Source organism: Ammospiza caudacuta, chromosome Z (assembly GCF_027887145.1).
Source record: "Ammospiza caudacuta isolate bAmmCau1 chromosome Z, bAmmCau1.pri, whole genome shotgun sequence".
NCBI lineage: Eukaryota > Metazoa > Chordata > Aves > Passeriformes > Passerellidae > Ammospiza > Ammospiza caudacuta.
In genome coordinates, this window is record NC_080632.1 from 44,603,294 (window position 1) to 44,624,074 (window position 20,781).

The following is a 20,781-nucleotide window of genomic DNA, read 5'->3' on the forward strand; positions in this document are numbered from 1 at the left end:
CTTTCATGTTGCTAAGACTCGGTGTGAATGCCCTGTGAATGCACTGGCCAAATTCAGTCAGCTTTGAGACACTGGTACAGATTGGAGGAATACTAACTTTCTACAGGATTTGTGTTAAATAGAAGGCTAGAGAGATATTTCATGGTACCTCACTGAGAGAAAGACTAGTGTTTGTAGCCCTTTCCTACGAAACAGGGAGTTCAAATGAGAAAGGATATTGCAGACAGAGTCAATCTGATGTATGATGCATGGAATTGCTTGATTTCTTTCCAAATAAAACCTGCTATCCAAGACTAGACAGTAAAAAATTGAATTCTGAAGATTCTCTGATAGTGATATTAAATTTATCTTTTGCATATTTTCCTTGTAACCTGTGGTATTTGTATCTCTCAAGAAAATGCAGGCTTTTATATTCGAAGCCCTCTATTCTAACGTCCAGTGCTTAAATAAAGATTGGGATGACTCTGTATCAGTGTGAAGAGGCATCTAAAAATAGCAAAGTATAAACTTTTTTCTCTTATATTTTACAGGTTGAATATTACAGCTTCACTTGTACCTGGGCTTTTTCCACTGATGTCCAACACCCAGTAGACATTCCAAACAATATTTGGCAGGTATTTTTGCAGCCTAAAAGCAGTCCTTCTTTGACACAGGATGGAGGACACCTACAAAGACAGGACTTCACTAGTGAAAGGGGCCAAAGATATTGCTAAAGAGGTGAAGAGGCAAGCAGTGAAAAAAGTTAATAAAGCAGTTGACAAAGCCCAGGATGGCTACACACAGAGGTCCTACAGTCGATTCCAGGATGAGGAAGATGATGATGATTACTATGGCCAAGGAGGAAGTTACGGTGTAGAAGCTAATGATGATGAAGGATCAAGTGAAGCAACTGAAGGACATGATGAAGATGATGAAATTTATGAAGGAGAGTATCAGGGAATCCCCAACATGGGGCAGGGTAAGGATGACATGGCAGCCTTAAGTCAGTCTATGCGTGATGAATACAAGGATCGTCATGAACTGGAAACAGAGAGGAAAGCTGATGAAGAAGAGCTGGCACAGCAATATGAATTGATAATACAAGAGTGTGGCCATGGTCGTTTCCAGTGGGCCCTCTTCTTTGTGCTAGGAATGGCCCTAATGGCTGATGGGGTTGAAGTGTTTGTGGTTGGATTTGTGTTGCCCAGTGCTGAAACAGATATGTGTATACCCAATTCTGGATCAGGATGGCTTGGTAAGTAAAGTCTTCATTCTATCTTTTTGCTATTAAAAGATTTGCTTACAGTAAGACTAAGTATGTATATGTCATCAGAGAAGCTTTTATAAAAAGAGATTTGTCTTGAATATAAATACAATTATTTAAATGAAAATTAATTGTATGTATTAAGAATTTAATTAATATTGTAGTTTTATTTTTAGATTATTGTTTTCTTAGTCAGTCAGTAAATAAATCACTAAAGAGAAAGACCACACTGTGAAACTTAATAAGGAGAAGGACAAATTTTGTTCTTGTATACAAGAGTAGATGTCCAAATGAGCTAATCTAAAAAAAAAAATAGCTTTTTTTTAGATTAGCCCACAGATGGAGAATTGGAGTCCTGTTGAAATTATAAAGGTGTAATAAAGAGCAGATGATACAACTGTATGGCAACATTTTCACACATGAACCTTTGAAATGGTAAGGTGAAATCAAATCTAGAAAATGAAAAAAATTCCAGTGAAAAGGCTATCTATTGCAGCCTTTCACTCTTTTTGTTTTTAGTCCTTTTATGCCAGTGACTGTTCTCCAGCCATCCAAAGAGAATACTGTTTACTTAGGGTCAGGGTGACAGAAGAATGAACAAGAGCCTGAGGTGTGCTTGTTGTGTCCATTCTGCGGATGGGGATAGGCTGTGTCCCATCCCCTCGCCTGTTCCCTCCTGTGGTGTGGTAAACAGGCAGTCTGAGCCAGCTTTGTGTGGCTTGGTAAAGCAGCAGTGCTGCAATCAGGTCCATGCTCTCTTCCCTGGACATGCCTGGGCACAGAAGGTAAAACAAGGCTCTCATGGGGCAGGGCTGGAGAAGAGTTGTAGAAATGGTACCCCAAGGAAGAGGGGAGATGGGCAATTGGGACAAAGCAGGCAATGAAATGTATATGTGTAAATTAGTTACTTGGGCCTGAAGACTGGAGAAAAGGAGGATATACAAGACATTTAAAAGTCTTTGCTTTGTAGCAGATGTTCTGCTTGCACCCTCCATCTTTGCAGCAGATGTTTATGTTGCAACAGATCTCATTTTGGCTTTGCTCAGTTTCCTGACATACTGATACCAGCACTGAGGGTCTGTGGGTTTCATTACTGTGGACTGCAGTCTCCCACAGTTACATCTCTAAGTCTCCCTCCAGGTGACAGGAACATAAGTGGAAACAGATGAGGAGTTCTCAGATAACTGTGTCCTTTGCATTATTCTTTGCTGTTTGATCATTTGTTATTGGAACTACTTTGCCTGTAGTGCAGTGATTAAACTTAAAATGGAAGGAAATAAATTATTACAGTTTTAATGGTTAAAAAGTTTATATGCTGAATATACATATTTTTTTTTTTATTGCTTGTTTACATTAAATGCCAACATAGTATGTGTCATGGTTGGACTTGCGAACTTTCAAGTCTACTTCTTAAAGGATGAGAAACAAAGATAATGCAAACCTGTATCACTAGATAAATGTCAATGGGTCAGTGCCGATACTAACATACAATGCATCTTAGAAAAGTAGTGAATGCCCAATTTGCTTTTTTAACATGATTTTTTCATCTAGTCCTTGGCAGCTGACTTTAAAATCCACTTTAATATCTTTAGAATCTACACCTCAATTTTTATAATTTTTGTAATTTTTATAATTTTTATATTGCTGGAACAAAAGTTATTTTTCTCACCCCCATTTTAAATTACTGATAAACCTGCCTGTTACCATGTGCACCCTGCTCAACAAATGAAAGAGTCAAAATTGTCTTTGTTCTCCAGGGTGAAAAAATGTGAGGGTAACCCCCAATCTCCAATTAATTAATATTACATTGTATTTTCTACAAATAGTATTCTTTCTAAACAACTACATTAAATATTATGGAGGTGTTTGGAATTGGGAGTGGGGAGTATTGTCTCCAGCGTAACAGGGGCCATGATTATTCACATCCACCTGTTGGGGTCTGACCCATGTCAAGAAGGATGAAGATTTCCCTGTCACTAGAGTTCTTATGATGCTGTCTTGAGATGTACTGGAATAAGTCTGTAAGTATTTAACTAAATTCAGTACAGAAGCTGATAAACACATTATAGTTACAAGTATTTGTATATGTGTGCATGTGTGTGTGTATGTGTGTGTGTATAAATGAAGCTTATTGACAAAATTAAGGTAACAGTTCTGGAAAACTAAGCTGTGTAAACCATGTATTCTCATGCCTAAAATATAGAAATCATAATATATCTTCCTATTGCAATAATATAAAACTAGCCTCTCTGTTGTGGTACTAACAAATAATTGTGTACTAAAAGATGAACATACAAAACCAGGAAAGAACAGCGATAAGCAATTTCTTTCCCAGTGTGTATTGAGAGCATTGCAACACGTGACTGCTTTAGCAATAATTTCACCAAAAATATATTTCTTGCCCATTGTTACTATAAATGTATCATAAGCTGCAAGTCATCAGCACACTAATGTGCATATGGCCTATAAACAGAGTAGATATACTGCTTGCAGACAGCATAATCTTAATTCCACTGATACAAAATATTTGTTGTACCAGTGAATGCTCAGTGAAAGCTTTTTTATGTTGTCACAACTGAGCCCTCACAACCATGCATTTCAATTATTTTGCACTTGTGATTTCACCTTATAATTACATCCTAACTGAGGTCTTCCAGACAGGCATAATTCTTTTTCTCATTATTAGAATTCCATAATTCAGAGGATTCTGACATTGCTAGAATATTAAAGTCACAGGACTAATGTTAAGAGTTACAAGGTAAAATCAGTACACTTATACAGTATTTATTTTTCAGGCAATTTTTTAGACTGTCAAAAGACACACTAAGAGCATCTTAATTTCTCTTTGAAAAAGCATTCATTGATTTAGTTGTAAAAACTAATTTCTCATATATCATGCCATGACAGTTTACTAGGAAACTTGAGCTAATTAAAAACATGTGACAGTATTTATTGACCCTCCCTGTTCCATCTTTTATTTTTCCAAAATTCACTTTTGCAAGGACAATTTCCCAAAATCCTTCCATATTGACCCTTGCATGAGCTTGAAATCACTGTTTATTGATCACCAGCTATGTCTCAGAGCCTATAAAGTCACATAACAAATGTGCTGGTGCCATGAACTAGCCTCAAGTTGTCTTTTGAATTCAATAATAAACCAATACTTTTTCATCTCAAGTAAGTGGTTTTCTTAAGAAGAGGGCAGTTAACTAGCTTAAATTATTCAACTTTATAGTGACACGTCACAAAGCATGAAAGAAAGGTGTCCTTGATGTATATATAACTTGGCTGTACTTGCTAACTCCTCCGTTTAAGTGGATTCACACTGGCCTTTTGGGTTCTGGCACTACTGGGATAAGACTGTACCTTCGTGAGACAGGTTGTGGGCTCAGGCCTAAAGATGTTGTTTTAACACTTTTCCTGCTTGCATCTTACCTCTTTAATTTCATCAGTCAGAAACAGACTGATCTTAGGTTAATTCTCTGGGCTCTGATTTGGGTATACTTCTCTATCTAGTTTTTCTCTGTCTTTGCATTCAGATTGCTCTTAAGTTTTATTGTGGGGTTTTTTTTTGTTGTTGTGTTGTTTTGTTTCGATTTTTTGGGGGGGATTTTGTTGTTGGTTGTGGTTTTTGTTGTTGTTATCATTGTTGTTGCTGCTGGTTTTGCTTTGTTGTAATGTAAAATTCTTATTATGGTTTTTTCTTTCCTCAGCATCTCTGCACCTGAGATACTGAAATAATGTTTTTCCTATGACTTTTATTCAAGAGAGCATGGATAGCAAAAAAGTTAGGTCCTTAAATATGATCTGGTGTATATACACAATAAAAGCATCTAGGTAAAGACTGTTTACTATTGGAGCCATATCAGATATTTGCTAGTGAGGAATCTCACTGAAATAACAGTGACAGTCTGTTGCACTTACAGTTAATAGTAGTAATAAATCTTTAGCAGCAATAGAAATATTTAGCAATAGAGCTGCAGTCATTGAAATGCATCCTAAATATTCCAGAACAAGGTGAAAATTGGTCTGTAGGATTAATGTCTTACTCCTTCAGAAGGAGATGCCAGAAATTCAAATGCCATCATGCATGCTGTTCACCTTTGGTGCAGTTCAGCTCCCTTGCAAATGACATTATTAAAGTCCTCCTATTCAGTGCTTTTCTCACTTCTCTTCCAAACACATTTTTTTTGAGGGTGAAAAATTAAGAGACAGATCCTTACAATTTCTAAGCTGTTACAAAATATGGATATGTGAAAATAGTGGTTATGTCTGGTTTTGTTTTCTGTGGGGAAAAAGGGGACAGTGGAGGGAATAGGTGAAGGGATTTTGTTTGTTATGGCCTGGACTAAACCTGTATCACATGGAACATCACAGACTGTCACAAGACAGGATCTGGAAGCACAGATTTAAACCATTAATGAAACACAGTGTACTCAGTGGTCTCTCTGTGCTGGTACAGGCTCCCAGTGTAAGCAGCTTTCTAAGGTGGGTCATAGCTACCCTCTTTTTCTGAGTATAATGTTGCTCTCCAACCACTTTGTTGAAGCCAGTATTAGTAAAGTGAACAGACCCATTTCAAATGTTTTTCCCCTTTCAGGTTGTTTCTACATGCAGCTTTACTGCAAAGATCAATAAGGATCATTGACCCCAACCCATCATCCTGCTCAGGACAGCCCCAAAAATCATACCTGAGAGCCTGAGGGCATTGTCCAAACACCTTTTGAATTCTGTCAGGCTGGTGCTGTGACCACTGTTCTGGGGAGCCTCTTCCAATGCCCTGCCACCCTCTGGGGGAGGAACATTATCTTCTTCTTACCTAAACTTCCCCTGGCACAGCTTGATGCCACCTCCTCAGGTCATGTCACTTGTCACCAGAGAGATCAGTGCCTGCTCCTCTGCTTCCCCTCGTGAGGAAGATATAGACTGCAATGAGGTCTCCCCTCAGACTCCTTCAGGCTGACCTCAGCCGCTTCTCATAGGGCTTCCTCTCAAGACCCTTTATTATCTCCATTGCCCTGCTTTGGACATTTTCTAGTAGTTTAATGTCTTATTTTTATGCTGTGGCACCCAGAGCTGTCCCCAGCACTCGAGGTGAGGCTGTCCCAGCTCAGAGCAAAGCAGGACAATCCCCTCCACTGCCTGGCTGGCCATGCTGTCCCTTAGGTCCCCAGGACATGGGTGGCCCTCCTGGCTGCCAGGGCACTGCTGACCATGTCCAGCTTCCATATCTCTTTCCAAAACGCTACTCTCCAGTTTTTAGTATCATTTATTAGCATAGAAAATTGAAGCTAAATAATTATTGCATGTAGTTTTCTTCAAATCTGCCTCAGAAATTGAGTTTCTCTAAAATAATCAAAAATCTTTGGGCTGCTTTTTTGCACTTGACAGGTTATTTTCTGGCTCTGCCTATCCCAGCACAGATCAGTAATTTTACCATTTATGTCACACAAATTTATGGTCCTACAAAAGTGGCCAAAAGAAAGAAATGCTTCCCAAAGGAAAAGCCTGAGGGCAATGTTGATTTCACACATTTAATTTGGCTGTCGCCTTCACTTTTTCCTCCCTCTCTCAGCTACCATGGGATCTCTGGTTGACAATACATCAATTCTTAAATCAATGTGTCAAATAGAGTTTTTTAGCCAAACTGAACATTTAAAAGAATGTTCAGTGCAGTCTCTTCCAAGTCTCAGTTTGGTTAATTCTGCAGCAGAGTTTAGGATAATCTGCAAGCTTTCAGATTTTTTGCATAGCTTTGAATTTTGCATCTTGCATCAAATGTTGGTCTATGAAACGAAACAGAGAATGTACGAGCTCCTTGTCAAGACAAAGAAATATTTTTACAGAGAAAGTGGTAATGAACTTCCTTAAGACATGGACCAAACATTATTTAATGGCTTGGTCGTCACAGCTGAGTAAATATCTTGCTATGCATTTAATTCTTGAATTTAATCAATCAAGGATTTTTGAGCCTGTCAAAGTTTGACTTGTTTTTTATCTTACACTATCAGTATGTTGAAGAATTGAAAGAAAATTGTATGTTATTATAGCAACCATTTGAAATAGCTTCCTATTCCAGACCTTTGGCTTGTTTAAGGGAGTATCAATGCTAAAAAAGATGGAAAAAAGAATTTTAATCTGGTCTGGCTTCATTTTAATGCAGATGTAATTCTTTCCTAGTGATGGGCACATCAATTCTCACTTTACACACTTGTTTCACTTATTTGAGCTATCAGTTTATTATTGTTTCAAATGTATGAAATATTACAACTTTTATAACTGATGCAGAATCAAAGTTGTGGTTATACAATATTACACAAAAAATACTTATACAAAAGAATACATGAATAGGACATATGTATGTTTTTTTAAATCTTCCCCTTCCCATGTAAATGCTTTTTCAGCAACAGCTATAATTGTAGCTAAAAGTCTGTCTGATTTAACAAGAAATCACAGGATACTGTAGGTTACTGACATTTATAATAAAGTCTCTTGTTTGCATTTAGTTTTATTCATTTTTCAGTGCTTTGTCAGCCCTATACAGAATGAGAAGTATTGATATAAGGGAACAATATAAATGTAAGATTTTGTAGTTTCACATGCTATTAACAGGCCACAGGAGTATGGGGTGAGTTACTCACAGATTTATCGTGTGAGCAGAACTATGGGTAACTTAGGAAAGTTCTGTTCATAATAATAATTTTTTTACTAGGGAATCTCATATTTTACACTCAGATCAACTTTACTTACTACTCACACTGCTAGATGGGCACTTCCATACTGCTAACTGCAAAAATGTTCCCTGGCTCTACTAAACCTATGACATGTTTACACAACATCTACCAATCTGCTTCAGCTACAGGAAAAAAACCAAGAGGTTTTGATGGCGCATTATATATGTTGAGTTATTCTTGCTTAACAAGTAAACTTTACCCAGGACAAATATGTAATGACAAAGACTCATAGAAACCTGTTTAATCAGCAGAAAGGTGTTTTTATATCGTTTTTTGAGGGGATTGCAGAATGTTGGGAGAGTATTAAAAGTAGAAAAATTAAGAAAATGGTGTAAAGTGAAACTGGATTTACATCCATTGTATTAAAGAAGATCTGCATTTTCAGTGATAGGCAAAAGTGGCTATTTGCAAATTTCTTTGTGTCAGTCTATCTGGACTGAAATGATTTGCTTTATACTGGCTAGCAGTGGAGCATCTTATATCAATTTGAAGGAGTATAGACGAAAATAACTCATGTGATATGTGACTCTATTGCACTGTTGTTCATCAGACCTGCTCATTTTCACAAAGAATAAGTATTTTCCTAATCCATTAGAATTCAGGGCAATTTTCAAGGTTTGTTTTGAAGCTGCCACTAGCAAGTCATGTTAAATGGATATTATAAACTGGTAGATGCACTAATCTAAAAAAATTTCCATTTAGACGTTATAACAGTGCCTCCTGGTACCATGGTAAATACATAATTAAAAAGCCTGTTTAGCTTCACCAGCACCTGCAGGTGTATTGGCATCACACAGAACATTACTCTGATTCATTATTCCTAATTTTGAATTGGATTATTTAATCTGTTTCATTGACTGTAAATTGGAAAGCAGAAAGAAGACATGGGATGGAAGATTTTTTTCACTCTCATGCAGCTCTGTGCTAGGTGAGGTCGACCAGGCATTTTCTCAGGCAAATATGTGTGTTTCAGACCCTTATTAATTTTAGTAATCTGTTTCTGAATGACTTCAGCCTAATTCAGTGTCTGTATCTGAAAGCAAAAGGTTTGGTTAGGTTTTAGGGTTTTTTCTTCATTTTTCTTTGGGGAGTTTTCTACTTTGTTTTTTTATTGTAATTTTTCTTCCCCCACCCTTCCAGTTTACTGATGGTAACAGCCACTCTATTGATGCAACAAAATAAAAAGAAGATGTTTTCTCCCATTTATGAGGAAAGAAGTTTACTTCTGCACAGGGATATACTTACAGAAAACAGACATAATGGCTGACTGAAGAGATAACCAACGGTTATCTTAAATATTGAACAGAAACAACTAAAAATGTAGTTTTGTTAATTAGTTCTTAGTATCACGTATTTTGATTTACTGCTTTGGATGAATCTGTTATTAATGTAGGTTTTTATGGTTTGGAATTTTTGTTTTAATTCAGCACTAATTAAAAGTTAGAGGTATTCATGGGATGTGCTCTGTTTAGGGTCAGAAGCAGGACTAGTTGTATTAGAAATTAATATTCAGACAATAAAACATGTGGCCAAAATGAACAGTTTTGATATAAAATGAGATGATTAATGTAGATGACTGCACAGGCAATTTAAAGCTTTAGTGAAATATATCTTTTGGCTTTGAAATTTAATTAATCCTAGCTCATTGCACAGTGCTATGCACCGTTCAAGCATATGCAGCATTTATAATCATTCTGATTCTCAGGACTGCCATGGAAGCGCATTTCAAATTGCAAAGTCACAGCAATTTCTACCATGACAGGGTCAATTCAGAGATGGACAAAAGTGCAATGAATTTAGCATCTAAATCTGAGAGCAGAAAAATCCAAAGGAACCTCCACAGTTGCAGAGGGATAAAACAGGAATTAGGGGGGCTAGGACAGCTTAACTAGCTGTGTTTTATCCAAAGCTTGTCTGTTAGGATTTTCTTGCTTGTGCCAGAAGGAATTGTTGGATCAAAGGAAAAGATAATGTGAAAATAGTAAGTTCAATGATAGCACCTATGGAATCTGTCAACAGCTCCATGTCATCACCTGGGATTACCTGAGCTTATGTTAATGTCTGTTATTATTGGTATATTGATAGCTACCATCTTGTAAAATATTGTTTATATGGGAAGAAAAATACCATGTATTGTTTGCTTTTTACAGTTCCACATTGTTAAATTTGAATGCTGATTGACTATTTGGAAGTAGCAAGGAATTTACTTGCTAAATTTTTTACTTTAATTTTTTTGGTATAATGCACAGTTGATTTATCTATCCAAGTAATACCTGTATGAAATAGCAGTGTGCTGCTGTTGGCTGAAATAGTGTCTGTGAGTATCCAGTTTAGAATGATTCCAATGAAGAAATGGAATAATGTTGATCAAATATTTATTCTGATAAATCTGTTATGGAATAAATAAAAATTATGCTAGCATCTGGTAGCAGATAGTACTTTTTTTAAAGACTTAAGTTCTTGGCATGATAGCATTTTAAAAGTAGAAGCAATGATGGCAATGTACTGCTGCCTTATCAGAAAATGCAGCTGTGCAGAATATTCCTCAGCCTAGCAAGTAATCTATTACCTGTCACAATCTCTGCAGCTACTGATCTTCTCCTATTAATTTATTAATTTATCTAATTTGGATATGAGGATAAGCAGAAGCACTTATTCCTTTTGTCATTACAGTGTTTCAATTAAAATAATATCTGAGTACATAAGAATGTGTGTTACTAATGAAATAATAATCCAAAACTGAGTATTCTTTCATTATTAAAACAAAAAGTATCAGCACACCTGCTGGTGTAAATTTTAAACATATTGTAAGGTGAATGTCACTATAAGGAAAGTGACTAGCATGCAGAAACATAGAGCAAGAAAATATTATGTTTTTCTCCAAATGAACTGAAAATTTAAAGGTCTATACCTATATCACCTTGGTCTGCACTAAATATTTAAAATAAAACTAGTTTCATTAACCCAAGGAGGGGAAATATGGAAGCAAAATGCTTCATGATGGAACTTAATTGAGCTTGTGCAACAGCACTGCAAGTAGAAAATCTCACAACTGATGTACAGGAAACTAATCAAAATTAAGCATATTAGGTATATAAATATAATATGAGGATGCCAGAGGGAAAAAACAACCCATATTAATACCTGAATGAAATTTATGTGAATTATTGTTGTGGTCTCATTCATTTTTGATGGAGAGTATTTCTTTTATAGGACTAGAAGAGTTTTGATCAAACATTTCCAGCAATGAGTTTTCATCTTTGTGATTTCCCTCAGGATGGATCTATTGGAGTAGATTCCTGAGACATGCAAGTTGTGTTCCTCAGGAAAAAAAGAAATGGTTTTGTTTTGATTTGTTTTTTGGGGGGCTTGTTGTTGTTGTATGATTTTTCTTTTTCTTTTTTATCCTTTTTTCTTTTTCTTTTTTTTTTCTTTTTTCTTTTTTTTTTTTTTTTTTTTTTTTTTTTTTTTTTTTTTTTTGTTGTGTTGTTGTCTTTCTTTTTGCTTTATTTTGTTTTCTTTTTTAATGGAGAGGATAGAACAGTTCTTACTTCCCCTTTCCATCCAAGAAAAAAAAAATTCTTGGCTCATCTTTGACCTTTTGACCTTTGGAAGAGCAAGCTGATCTGTTTGAGTAGCCATGCTATAAGGTGACTTTTACTTAAGTCTCAGTGTTAAATTGAGGCAAATAAATGGTAGGTATTTGTCAATCTAATGTTTTGGTGACATAAAATTATGTATAGTCAAATTTTGTCTTGCATTACATTCTTTCTGGTCCCTAAATATGTCAGAAGTCCTATCCACTTAGTTTCACCTGGTTTTGGCTTCTACATTTGTTTCGCTTTTCGGATTACGTTGTCTCGAAAATTTGGACTTTGTTCTTTTGAAAAGGAAATACTATGGGAGAAACCACCAGTTTTGTGTTCTTCTTAATTTTCATTTAATGTTTTGTACTTTTTTGGCTGTATATTTTGTTTTGTATTTGTGAAACTTCTCTTTAGAACTATAGTACTGGGCTACCTCACAATAATTTTCTTTTACTAAATCACTCATCAAATTATAATAGTCAGTCATAATATTACAAACCTGTATTTTTAATTGTTTGTGCTACTGATACTGCTTTTTCTCATTATCTTTAACATCATAAACAGGTTTGCATGAAGAAGTGTTGAGTTACTTGCTCTTTTCCCATCTTTGCTGGTCAGCTGAGCATGATATTACTTTTCCTTGTTTTTGCTTTAAGTTCCATTTTCTTGATTTTCATGGTTGAGATCCTGTATTACAGCTCATCAAAGTTGTTTGAGAACAGGATCATTTTGTGTAAACAATGGATAGAATTAATTTGATTTTTATTTTTATGGAATTTCTGGGTTAGTATTTGACTGAATGTCATCAGATGTTTGTAGGCATATTTGAAAGTTTGGGTGCTTGGGTTTGGTGGGTTGTTGGGTTTTTTGGCTTTTTTTTTTGTTTGCTTGGGATTTTTCCTACTAATGAAGCAGACAGACAATTTCTTGTATAGTTTTAAATTGATTGCCGTGAGCTATCACTTGTGTGAGATGTATTTTTTGCAGCTTGTACGTCAGAGGATTTCCCTGAGTTGTTTTCTCATGTAAATACTAAAGAAACAGAATTTTACAAAAAATTATTTTAAAAATTTGTTTTGGGTTGAAACAATAGTTTTAGATTTTTTTGCCTTGATGAAAACACTAATGTTTCTGTATTGTTCAACAAGTTTAAGAAGAAATGAGGCTGTATTTTCATTTTCCAGTAGTCTCACTGGAATTTAGTCTTTTCCTTTTTCTTGAATTTATATCTTTCTTTAGTTATTATGGAGATAAAGTTGTCCTTTTTTACTGACTGTGAAGCATATCCAGAATGTTTTGTGAACTAAGCAGCTAAAAGATATGCAAAAGCAAAATGGTCTATCATGCAAAGGCTTGTCACTTTGGAATTATTGCTATTAGAGAAATAAACACAGAGGTTACTCAGATGAAAGTTTTCTTCTTGAAGGCCCAAGAATGACTGCAGTATGATTGATGCTGTAAAAACTGCTACATTGAGAATGGAGACCTGCAACATTCATTTTAAAATAGATTTATGTCTTTCATGCATTTAAACAGATAAACCCTATTACCCCGATTTCTGAAAGTAATTCCAATAATACAAGTGAACCTTAACTGTCTGTAAATGTATTTTAAGCCAAAGAGCAAAGAGCTTCAAAAAAAGTGTGTAATTAAGCATCTGTGCTAAAGAGTGTGAAATTTCATATCAAAGCCTGTCTGCAGTTGTCTTGACAGGGAAGGCGGGAGGAGTGGATTAGTCTGAAAAGTTGTAATAGAAAACGAGCCTGACATGCTGTGGCATTTTGGGGATTTACATACATTTCATATTATTAGGTAAGAGAAGTCATTTAACATCTGAAATTAAGACACTAAACGTTTACTATGAGAAACAGGTAGAGTTTAGATGAAGGAAATGCAAGGCTTGAGAAGTCTTGAATTTGCAAAGACTCGTGCAAAATATTAGTTTTAGTTAGTATGGTGTCTTATCTCACATGCTTGCTGGAAAACAGTACCTATCAGCTTTTTCAGATGGCTGAACAATTTGTGGTTTACTTTAACCACTTAGATCCACTCATTAAAATTTTACCATTCTGTGTATATAGAGCTTGCTGTTTCACCACTGCAAGAAATATTTAGAGAAAAAAAGAAATAGTTATTACAGATAAATATTAGTTTGTGGCAATTCTTTATGTAGAAATATTGCAGCCATTGTACATCTGAGGGGATGAATGGCATAATATTAATAATGAAAAGTGAAGATCAAATATACTAAGTACATAGGTTTTAGACATCTAAATACATGGGCTGTAGAAAATTTGAGGTTTTTTTTCAATTTTGGAGTTATTACAGCTTTATTATATTTGTTGTCTTAATGGAAAAGTGTTTGCCTTAATTACCTCCCATTGCAAATGCTTAATTAGAGGTTATGTTTGACAGTTGCTGCATAGGTTGTTCCAATTTTCCAAGTCTTTTCCGATCAAAGAAACTATTAACAGATTGTAATTAAATACAGGTCTGAAATATTATAGTCTTTAAAATCCAAATATAGTGTATTATCAGGATTAAAACAAATATAAAACTGGATATTCTCATTCTTATATTCATCATGCTACTTATAGGCATTGCAATATTCCACTATGAATTATTATATTCTCAACAATAGCATATGGAAAGATCCATGTACAAGTAAGTAAAACACTGATTACATTATAATTCTTACAAAAATTGTCTTGCTTGTTATAGAACCACATTTATAATTGCTCTTTCCAAAATAGAAATGATATTTTAGTCTTATTTTTAAAGTCTTTTTATAACGTGTATTCTTTTTCTGGCTGTATGAAATGCTTTCCTCATTCAGACAGATTACCCAAACGATGTAACAGGAAACAAAAACTTCATGCTCATTTTATAACTGATTTATAATAGGTATGTTAGTGCAAAAAGCTAATCAGGGAGTCCCATACCCTCTGAGTCTCTCTATTGCAGCGAAATCTGACTTTTCTTTCATTGCTGTATTTTTTCCTGACTAAATACACTTACAAACTGATTTTTCAGAAGGTTTTGTCTATCTTTTAGATACCAGACTATGAATTACAACTGATATCAGCAAGTAATGAAGTTATGGCAGCACGAGTAGTAAAATACTGCTTAAGTGAACTTAAGTGACTAGTTATGCATTTATTGTTATGTCATTGTTTAAATTGTCAATAACTAGCATTTGGATACCAAGGGAGTTCTTGGTCAGCTGTTTGTAAGGCTAAACTCTTTCAAGCAGTATGAAAGATGCTGTGTACACATCCCTTTAAAAATATCTAGCCATCTGGTAGCCAAAGTGTGTGCATGGTCTAAAGCAATCCCACACTAAGGTTCCCTTGTCTGAAGAGGATGTAAGTGTGTATTATGTACATTTGTGCAGTGGGTGAAAATCATTGAAGTATGTAAGAATTCTGCAATGGAAAGAAAATACAGGTTTGTTAAAACTTGTCAAAAGAACAATAAAAGAGATTATTTATTTTAGCATGTTTCTTTTCAGCTACCATCTGCCTCTTCTCAGTGCTTTTCCAAAAATTGAGAGTTTTAGACAGTTTTGTTACCTTGTGGGGAGAATCCAAGATGTATGATACAGATATCCTTCAAAGTCTTTATATTTTAAAATATTTTAAAATATGTTCTAAGGTCAGACTGGATATCAAACCAGTGTGTTCCTTCCACTGTATTAGCTGATTTCTTTGGAGAAAAGTGTACAAAAAGAAAGAGAAAAGCAGCCAGTCTTGTGGATGGTAGTAGCTATTCAAAAAAGGAGTACCACCTCTCAGCATTACATGCTAGGTTGACATCTATATACATATATAGATTGACCAACAACATGGTATTTAATTTTTACATATATGAATTTATGCAAAATGTAATGTGTGAATTATGAAATATGTGCAAAAAAAATAGTGTTATCCAGAAGACATTTATTTTCTGACCAGTGGCATAGCATAATGAACAAGAACTACAATGGTTAGAAAATAAATGCTAATGATAATCTGATGACAATAAAATTATCATCTTATCTCATTGGCTACTTACATTTGTTGGGTGGTTGTTCAGCTATTTTCCATGGTTAGAGTTCTCCTGTACCGTTTTTCACTTTTGTGACTTATTGTTAATATTGCTGCAGGGTAAAATGATCTTAAGGAAAAATTTGGAAATTGAGACAAAGGGCACTTCCTTTACCTGATGCAGTAGGGGTTTAAACTAAGGTTTACTAAAATAAACTAAAGTTTACTAAACTAAAGAAGGGAGGAGAACTTCAATCTACCCCAATCCTGGCATTTTGGTGCCAGTGCCAACAAGAGACGCCCAAAATGTAGAGAATTTTCAGAATCCAGCAGCTTTAGATAAGGAAGAAATTCTTCATTATGGGACAGATTGTACAGAGAAGCTGAGAATGCATTTTCCTTGGAAGTTTGCAAGGGCAGGGTGAATGGGGGTCTTAAGAATCTGTCTAATGAGGGGTGCTCATGGCAGGGGCGTTGGAAATAGATGGGCTTTAAGGTCCCTTACAACCCAAACCATTATATGAATGTCTTACAATAAAGAGAAACAGAAAATACAGAATAGAAGACAGAAAATGTACCGAAACGTACTGTTGGTAGCTGCAGTAGGTTCAGGATGGAAGGGTTACAGATCTTTGGTCAAGGAGAGGATGTGTGCAAAGACTACATGGCAAATAGGAAAAAATTGGAAGTTAATATAATGGGAAAGAAAAAGATAATGCTGCAGCTCAGAGAGCAGCTTATTTATAGCAGTTTATTGACAGGATGAGAATATTATTTTTAGCAGCATCTTTCAAACATTCTTTAGGAGAATTACATCAGTATCAAAGTCCAAAACACAGTACAATGACCAAAGGATTTTTCATCTAAAAGAAAGGGATTTTTTTTTAAACTCAAGACTTGCAATCATTTTTCTTTCATTGTTCAAAATGTTTTGATATATTTGTGCATCACAAGGAATGTAAATTGGTAAAGTTATGATTATTTGCATAGAAATATTTCAAAGGTATCTCTATAAAGAAATAAAAGGTTATTTAATTGGTCTTCTCTATTTCTTATATTAGAATGTTGACTGGGAAAACCCAATAATTCTTATATTGAAAAGAATGTAATGAATTTCACTGTAAGAATAAAAATGACCTTTTTTTCTTTTTGAAATGTCTGCTGGCAGTACAACTATTTGACGAACTTTGCTACATTCTTTTCACTCCGACTGTCAAGCAAACGGCAGATCTGTTGGATGGAGTTTCCAAACTGCTTATGGGCAGTGATCCACCTGCAGCATGGTGAAATAACCCACAGAAGAGATCTTAAAGCCATTGAATGAATATGTTAAATTACCCACCAATCTTTGTCTCTTTAGGACCAGGAAATACATTAGCCATGTGCATTTACAGAAAAATCTCAACTAGTGGAATAAAATTTCTGATCAGAATGAAAAAGCTATCCAATAAATGTCTGCTCCTAAATACCTCTATACTAAAAAACAGTACTGTAATGTCTGTGTCCTTCCTGAGCTAAAGAAGGTAAAGATAGATGTCTTAGTAATTCTGCAAATTCTGGATTTACTTGTATTATCATCAGTATTTTTTGATTAAAGTCTAAGAACCCAGCAAAATTTAGAAAATATTCATTGACAAAAGCTGTTTTTTAAAAGACACTTAACTGTTGTTCTTATGGAGTTTGTTGCTTTAGCAATTCTCCTGTGATGAGCAGCATGGGATCTGTTATCCTGAGATTAGGTGCAGATCTGAGAAATCTGATTTAAAGGAACATGCCTCTACTCATGGCCAGGGATTGAAATTTAAGGTGGTCTTTAAGGTCCTTTCCAACCCAAACCACTTTTTATAATTCTGATTCTATAATCTTGTTAATATACAATATAACACACAATGTGTATCCTATTTTAAAAAATATCCTATTTTAAATTATGTCTCATAAGGGAACAACAGTGGAAACTATTGCACAGAACATGAGAGGGAACAGAGACACTTCAGGGTGTATAAGACCCTGCAGATGTCAGCACTTCAGATGTTATCATCTGTAATTCCAAGAACAGAAATACTGATGTGTAAACTCTACACTGATATGCATTTAACCAAGAGCAGGAATTTAAATGGGTTTTCTTCAGCTTCCTTTACCATCCAACTACCTTCTGCAGGGCAAAGGTGATTCTTTTGGAGGCCAGAATTTCACAGCAATTACAGTCCATTAGAGACGCTGGAGAATTTGTCCATTCTTGAGACTAATCTAAAGGAGACACATAACAAGGAATTCTAGTATTTTAATTACTTCTAGCACCTTAGTGAGTAATTCCTGCTCTGTAGAAGATGGTAGCAATATGCAGGATATATAAAACCTAACCTGGGAAGTTCAACAAGAAACTAGATGGAAAAAGAATTCCATGTATCAAACAAAATACAAAGTTAATGGTTCTGTCCAAAACTTGGGAATTACTTTTTCCTTCCGACAGTCTGCTCAATATGTTGTACATATTTGTGAAATGTTCCACAGGGTGTTTGTAAAGGAAATTATCTACAATGTGTTAAGATGAGAAGAATAAAAATGTTAAACATTTCGACTTATCTTTCTGTGAGAAAGTACATGTGGAAACACAATTTACGCTAAAAAAATATCACCCCAATATTATTTTTTGCTATACCATTTTAAGAAATGTAACTGTATCTGTTACATTTATTATAATTATTGAGAGGGGGGAAGATGACAAAAAAACCCCCAAAACAACAAGTCAAGAACATTACAGTTTTTGCTTTGAAAGGACATTGACTTTTAAAACAAAGAAATACACTGGTGTAGGAGGGAGAAAAAACCAATCAAGATCAATGTTTATGATTCTATATATCTCAGGTGAAAAGTGTTTGTTATATAATCATCTTTTTTTAGCACATATTACTCCCAGCTATCCTGGTGTTTAATGTCCTGCTGAAGATGTTCAGACAAATTGTACCTGATGGAGAAGTAATATTTTTTTGCATATTTAACACGAATGCATTTTAATTCTGAGGAAATAGTGGCATTTTCTCCTCCTATTCAGACTTATTTGCCTACATGTTTATTGTTTTAGCTAAATGCACCTTGTTTAGTATTTATATTAAGCTTCAGTTTAATGTTTATATTAAGTGTGTCTGGTAACAGATGAAAAAAACAGTAGGAAATTTGTTCTCTCTAGATACATTTACAAAACTGTGCATGTAATTTCTATTCAGTGAGAAAGGATAAAAACATCAATATCCTAATCTTTTTGTAAATATAGAGGGTTAACTGATTTTGGTGTGGTCAATTATGTAGCTGACAAAATACCTCTTTTGTATTTTTGTGTATTACAGGGAGTATCGTGTACCTTGGGATGATGGTGGGGGCATTCTTCTGGGGAGGCTTGGCCGACAAGGTGGGAAGGAGACAATCACTCCTGATATGTATGTCTGTCAATGGATTCTTTGCCTTCCTTTCATCCTTTGTCCAGGGCTATGGCTTCTTCCTCTTCTGTCGCTTGTTTTCTGGATTTGGGTAAGCTCCTCTGGTTTTGTTAATTTTCACAATTCTGTGTGTTAATAAAACTTTTCTGTTTGCATGAGCACATTATTTAGTGTAGAAATACAGTCTGTGTCAGTGATGAGAGAACTAAGCAAGGTAGCTACTACAATCCTAAATAGCAACCTGAAGGGGAAGAATAATTTTGGGAGAAAGACACAGACTGAAAACTGTGAGAATGAGTTTGTTCTTATATTGCAAAGGATTTGTTTTGTGAAGTTGATCAACTTGCTTAACTCTTTGAAGCCTCAGCTTCTGTATGTACAGCATCTTGTTCAGTCAGCAAAGTAACACTCTCAATACAGGTGTACACTAAGATTTTGGTAATATTTTTAAAGTTTCTAATGTCTTTATGTGCACAATATTGTGCACATGGCATCGTGATAATTTACAATGGCATCCTAAACTGTGTCAAATGTTCTCTCTGAAATATTGGAGTTTATGAACCTGTGTTTTCTTTACTTTTCATTTAAATAACTTCTCAGTGATTAAATTTATAAATTTAGACTTTTATGAGCAGAGAAGGAGTTAGGTAAGTAAACTACTATGAGAAAACCTCTACCTTTACTGCACACTTGGATAAACAAGAGCTTTGTTCTGCCGACTGCTTGGTTTAGCACTTCTGGTCATTGTTTGATTCAGATTAAGACTCCTAATTACAGTTCCAGTTCAGATCACTATCGGTCTCTGGTATGCTGAATAGACAAGATCATATGAGAGCGCAGCAGCTGTGCTGTAAAGCCACACACATGAACTCCATTTCATTAATGGCTTGTTGCCTCTATATTATGGAGCTATGGTTCAGCAATACAGTTCTATGATATTTGTGCTTTGAGAAATCCTTTGAACTGGTCTGAAGTAGGCTACGGCTCAGCATGAATACCAAAAAGAAATTACCATAGCACTCAGTAATTTTAATCTGATTTAGGAAGAGGAATAGAAGGACAAGAGGAGATAGAAAAATGTGAGGAGTCATCTAGCTAGAAGAATCTCTTAGTTTGTCACCAGATTGTCAGATATAGCTTTATAAGACAAGAAGGAAAAATGGCAATATTCTACTTCCTGAAAACCCTGAATCCTATAGAAAAACAAAATTTTAAAAATCCCTTATCATAAATTACCATCATTTCTAGATGCCATGTTTTTTCACGCCATGCACAAACACTACAGATCATATAGCATGACACTTTCACTCTTCTGTGATCCTGCAAAGTTGAGAAGCTTGTTGTATTACTGCTTGGCCTGGTCAATTTCCTGGGGCAGGTCTGGACCCTTATGCTACAAAGGTTTGTTTTGTTGTAGACCCAAAATGACTTTAATTGAAACTGTCCCTTTTCGGATATACTGCAAAATATGTATTAATTATACTTCATGAGAAACTTGCTTACACCATTTCCTCCTCACCTGTCTAGGAGCTTTTACAGTAAGAGTCAGAGCCTGTAGCTTTCCTTGTGATACATGTTTGTCCTTGATTGGGAACCACATTCTCTTGTGTACCCAGCATATGATTAAAGGTCCTTGAAGGAGCAGGCCTTTCAAATCTTTACCATACACTTTCCCCATTCTGTTCAAAGTCCTCCTACTGCATCTTTGAGAGCTACATGAATAGATCATAGATAATTTGTCGCCATGTACTATATTTT

The 20,781-nt window shown here is 35.2% G+C and overlaps 1 protein-coding gene across 1 annotated transcript in view; it reads left to right on the plus strand.

Annotated features, from left to right (window-relative positions):
• SV2C (synaptic vesicle glycoprotein 2C) overlaps nucleotides 1-20,781 on the plus strand; it is a 106,728-nt gene that overhangs the window by 24,819 nt on the left and 61,128 nt on the right. Inside the window, exons 2-3 of the mRNA XM_058823925.1 lie at nucleotides 531-1,234; nucleotides 18,934-19,114. Coding sequence (XP_058679908.1) covers nucleotides 655-1,234; nucleotides 18,934-19,114 — 761 coding nt within the window. The 5' untranslated portion in view covers nucleotides 531-654. The remainder of the gene's footprint in view (nucleotides 1-530; nucleotides 1,235-18,933; nucleotides 19,115-20,781) is intronic.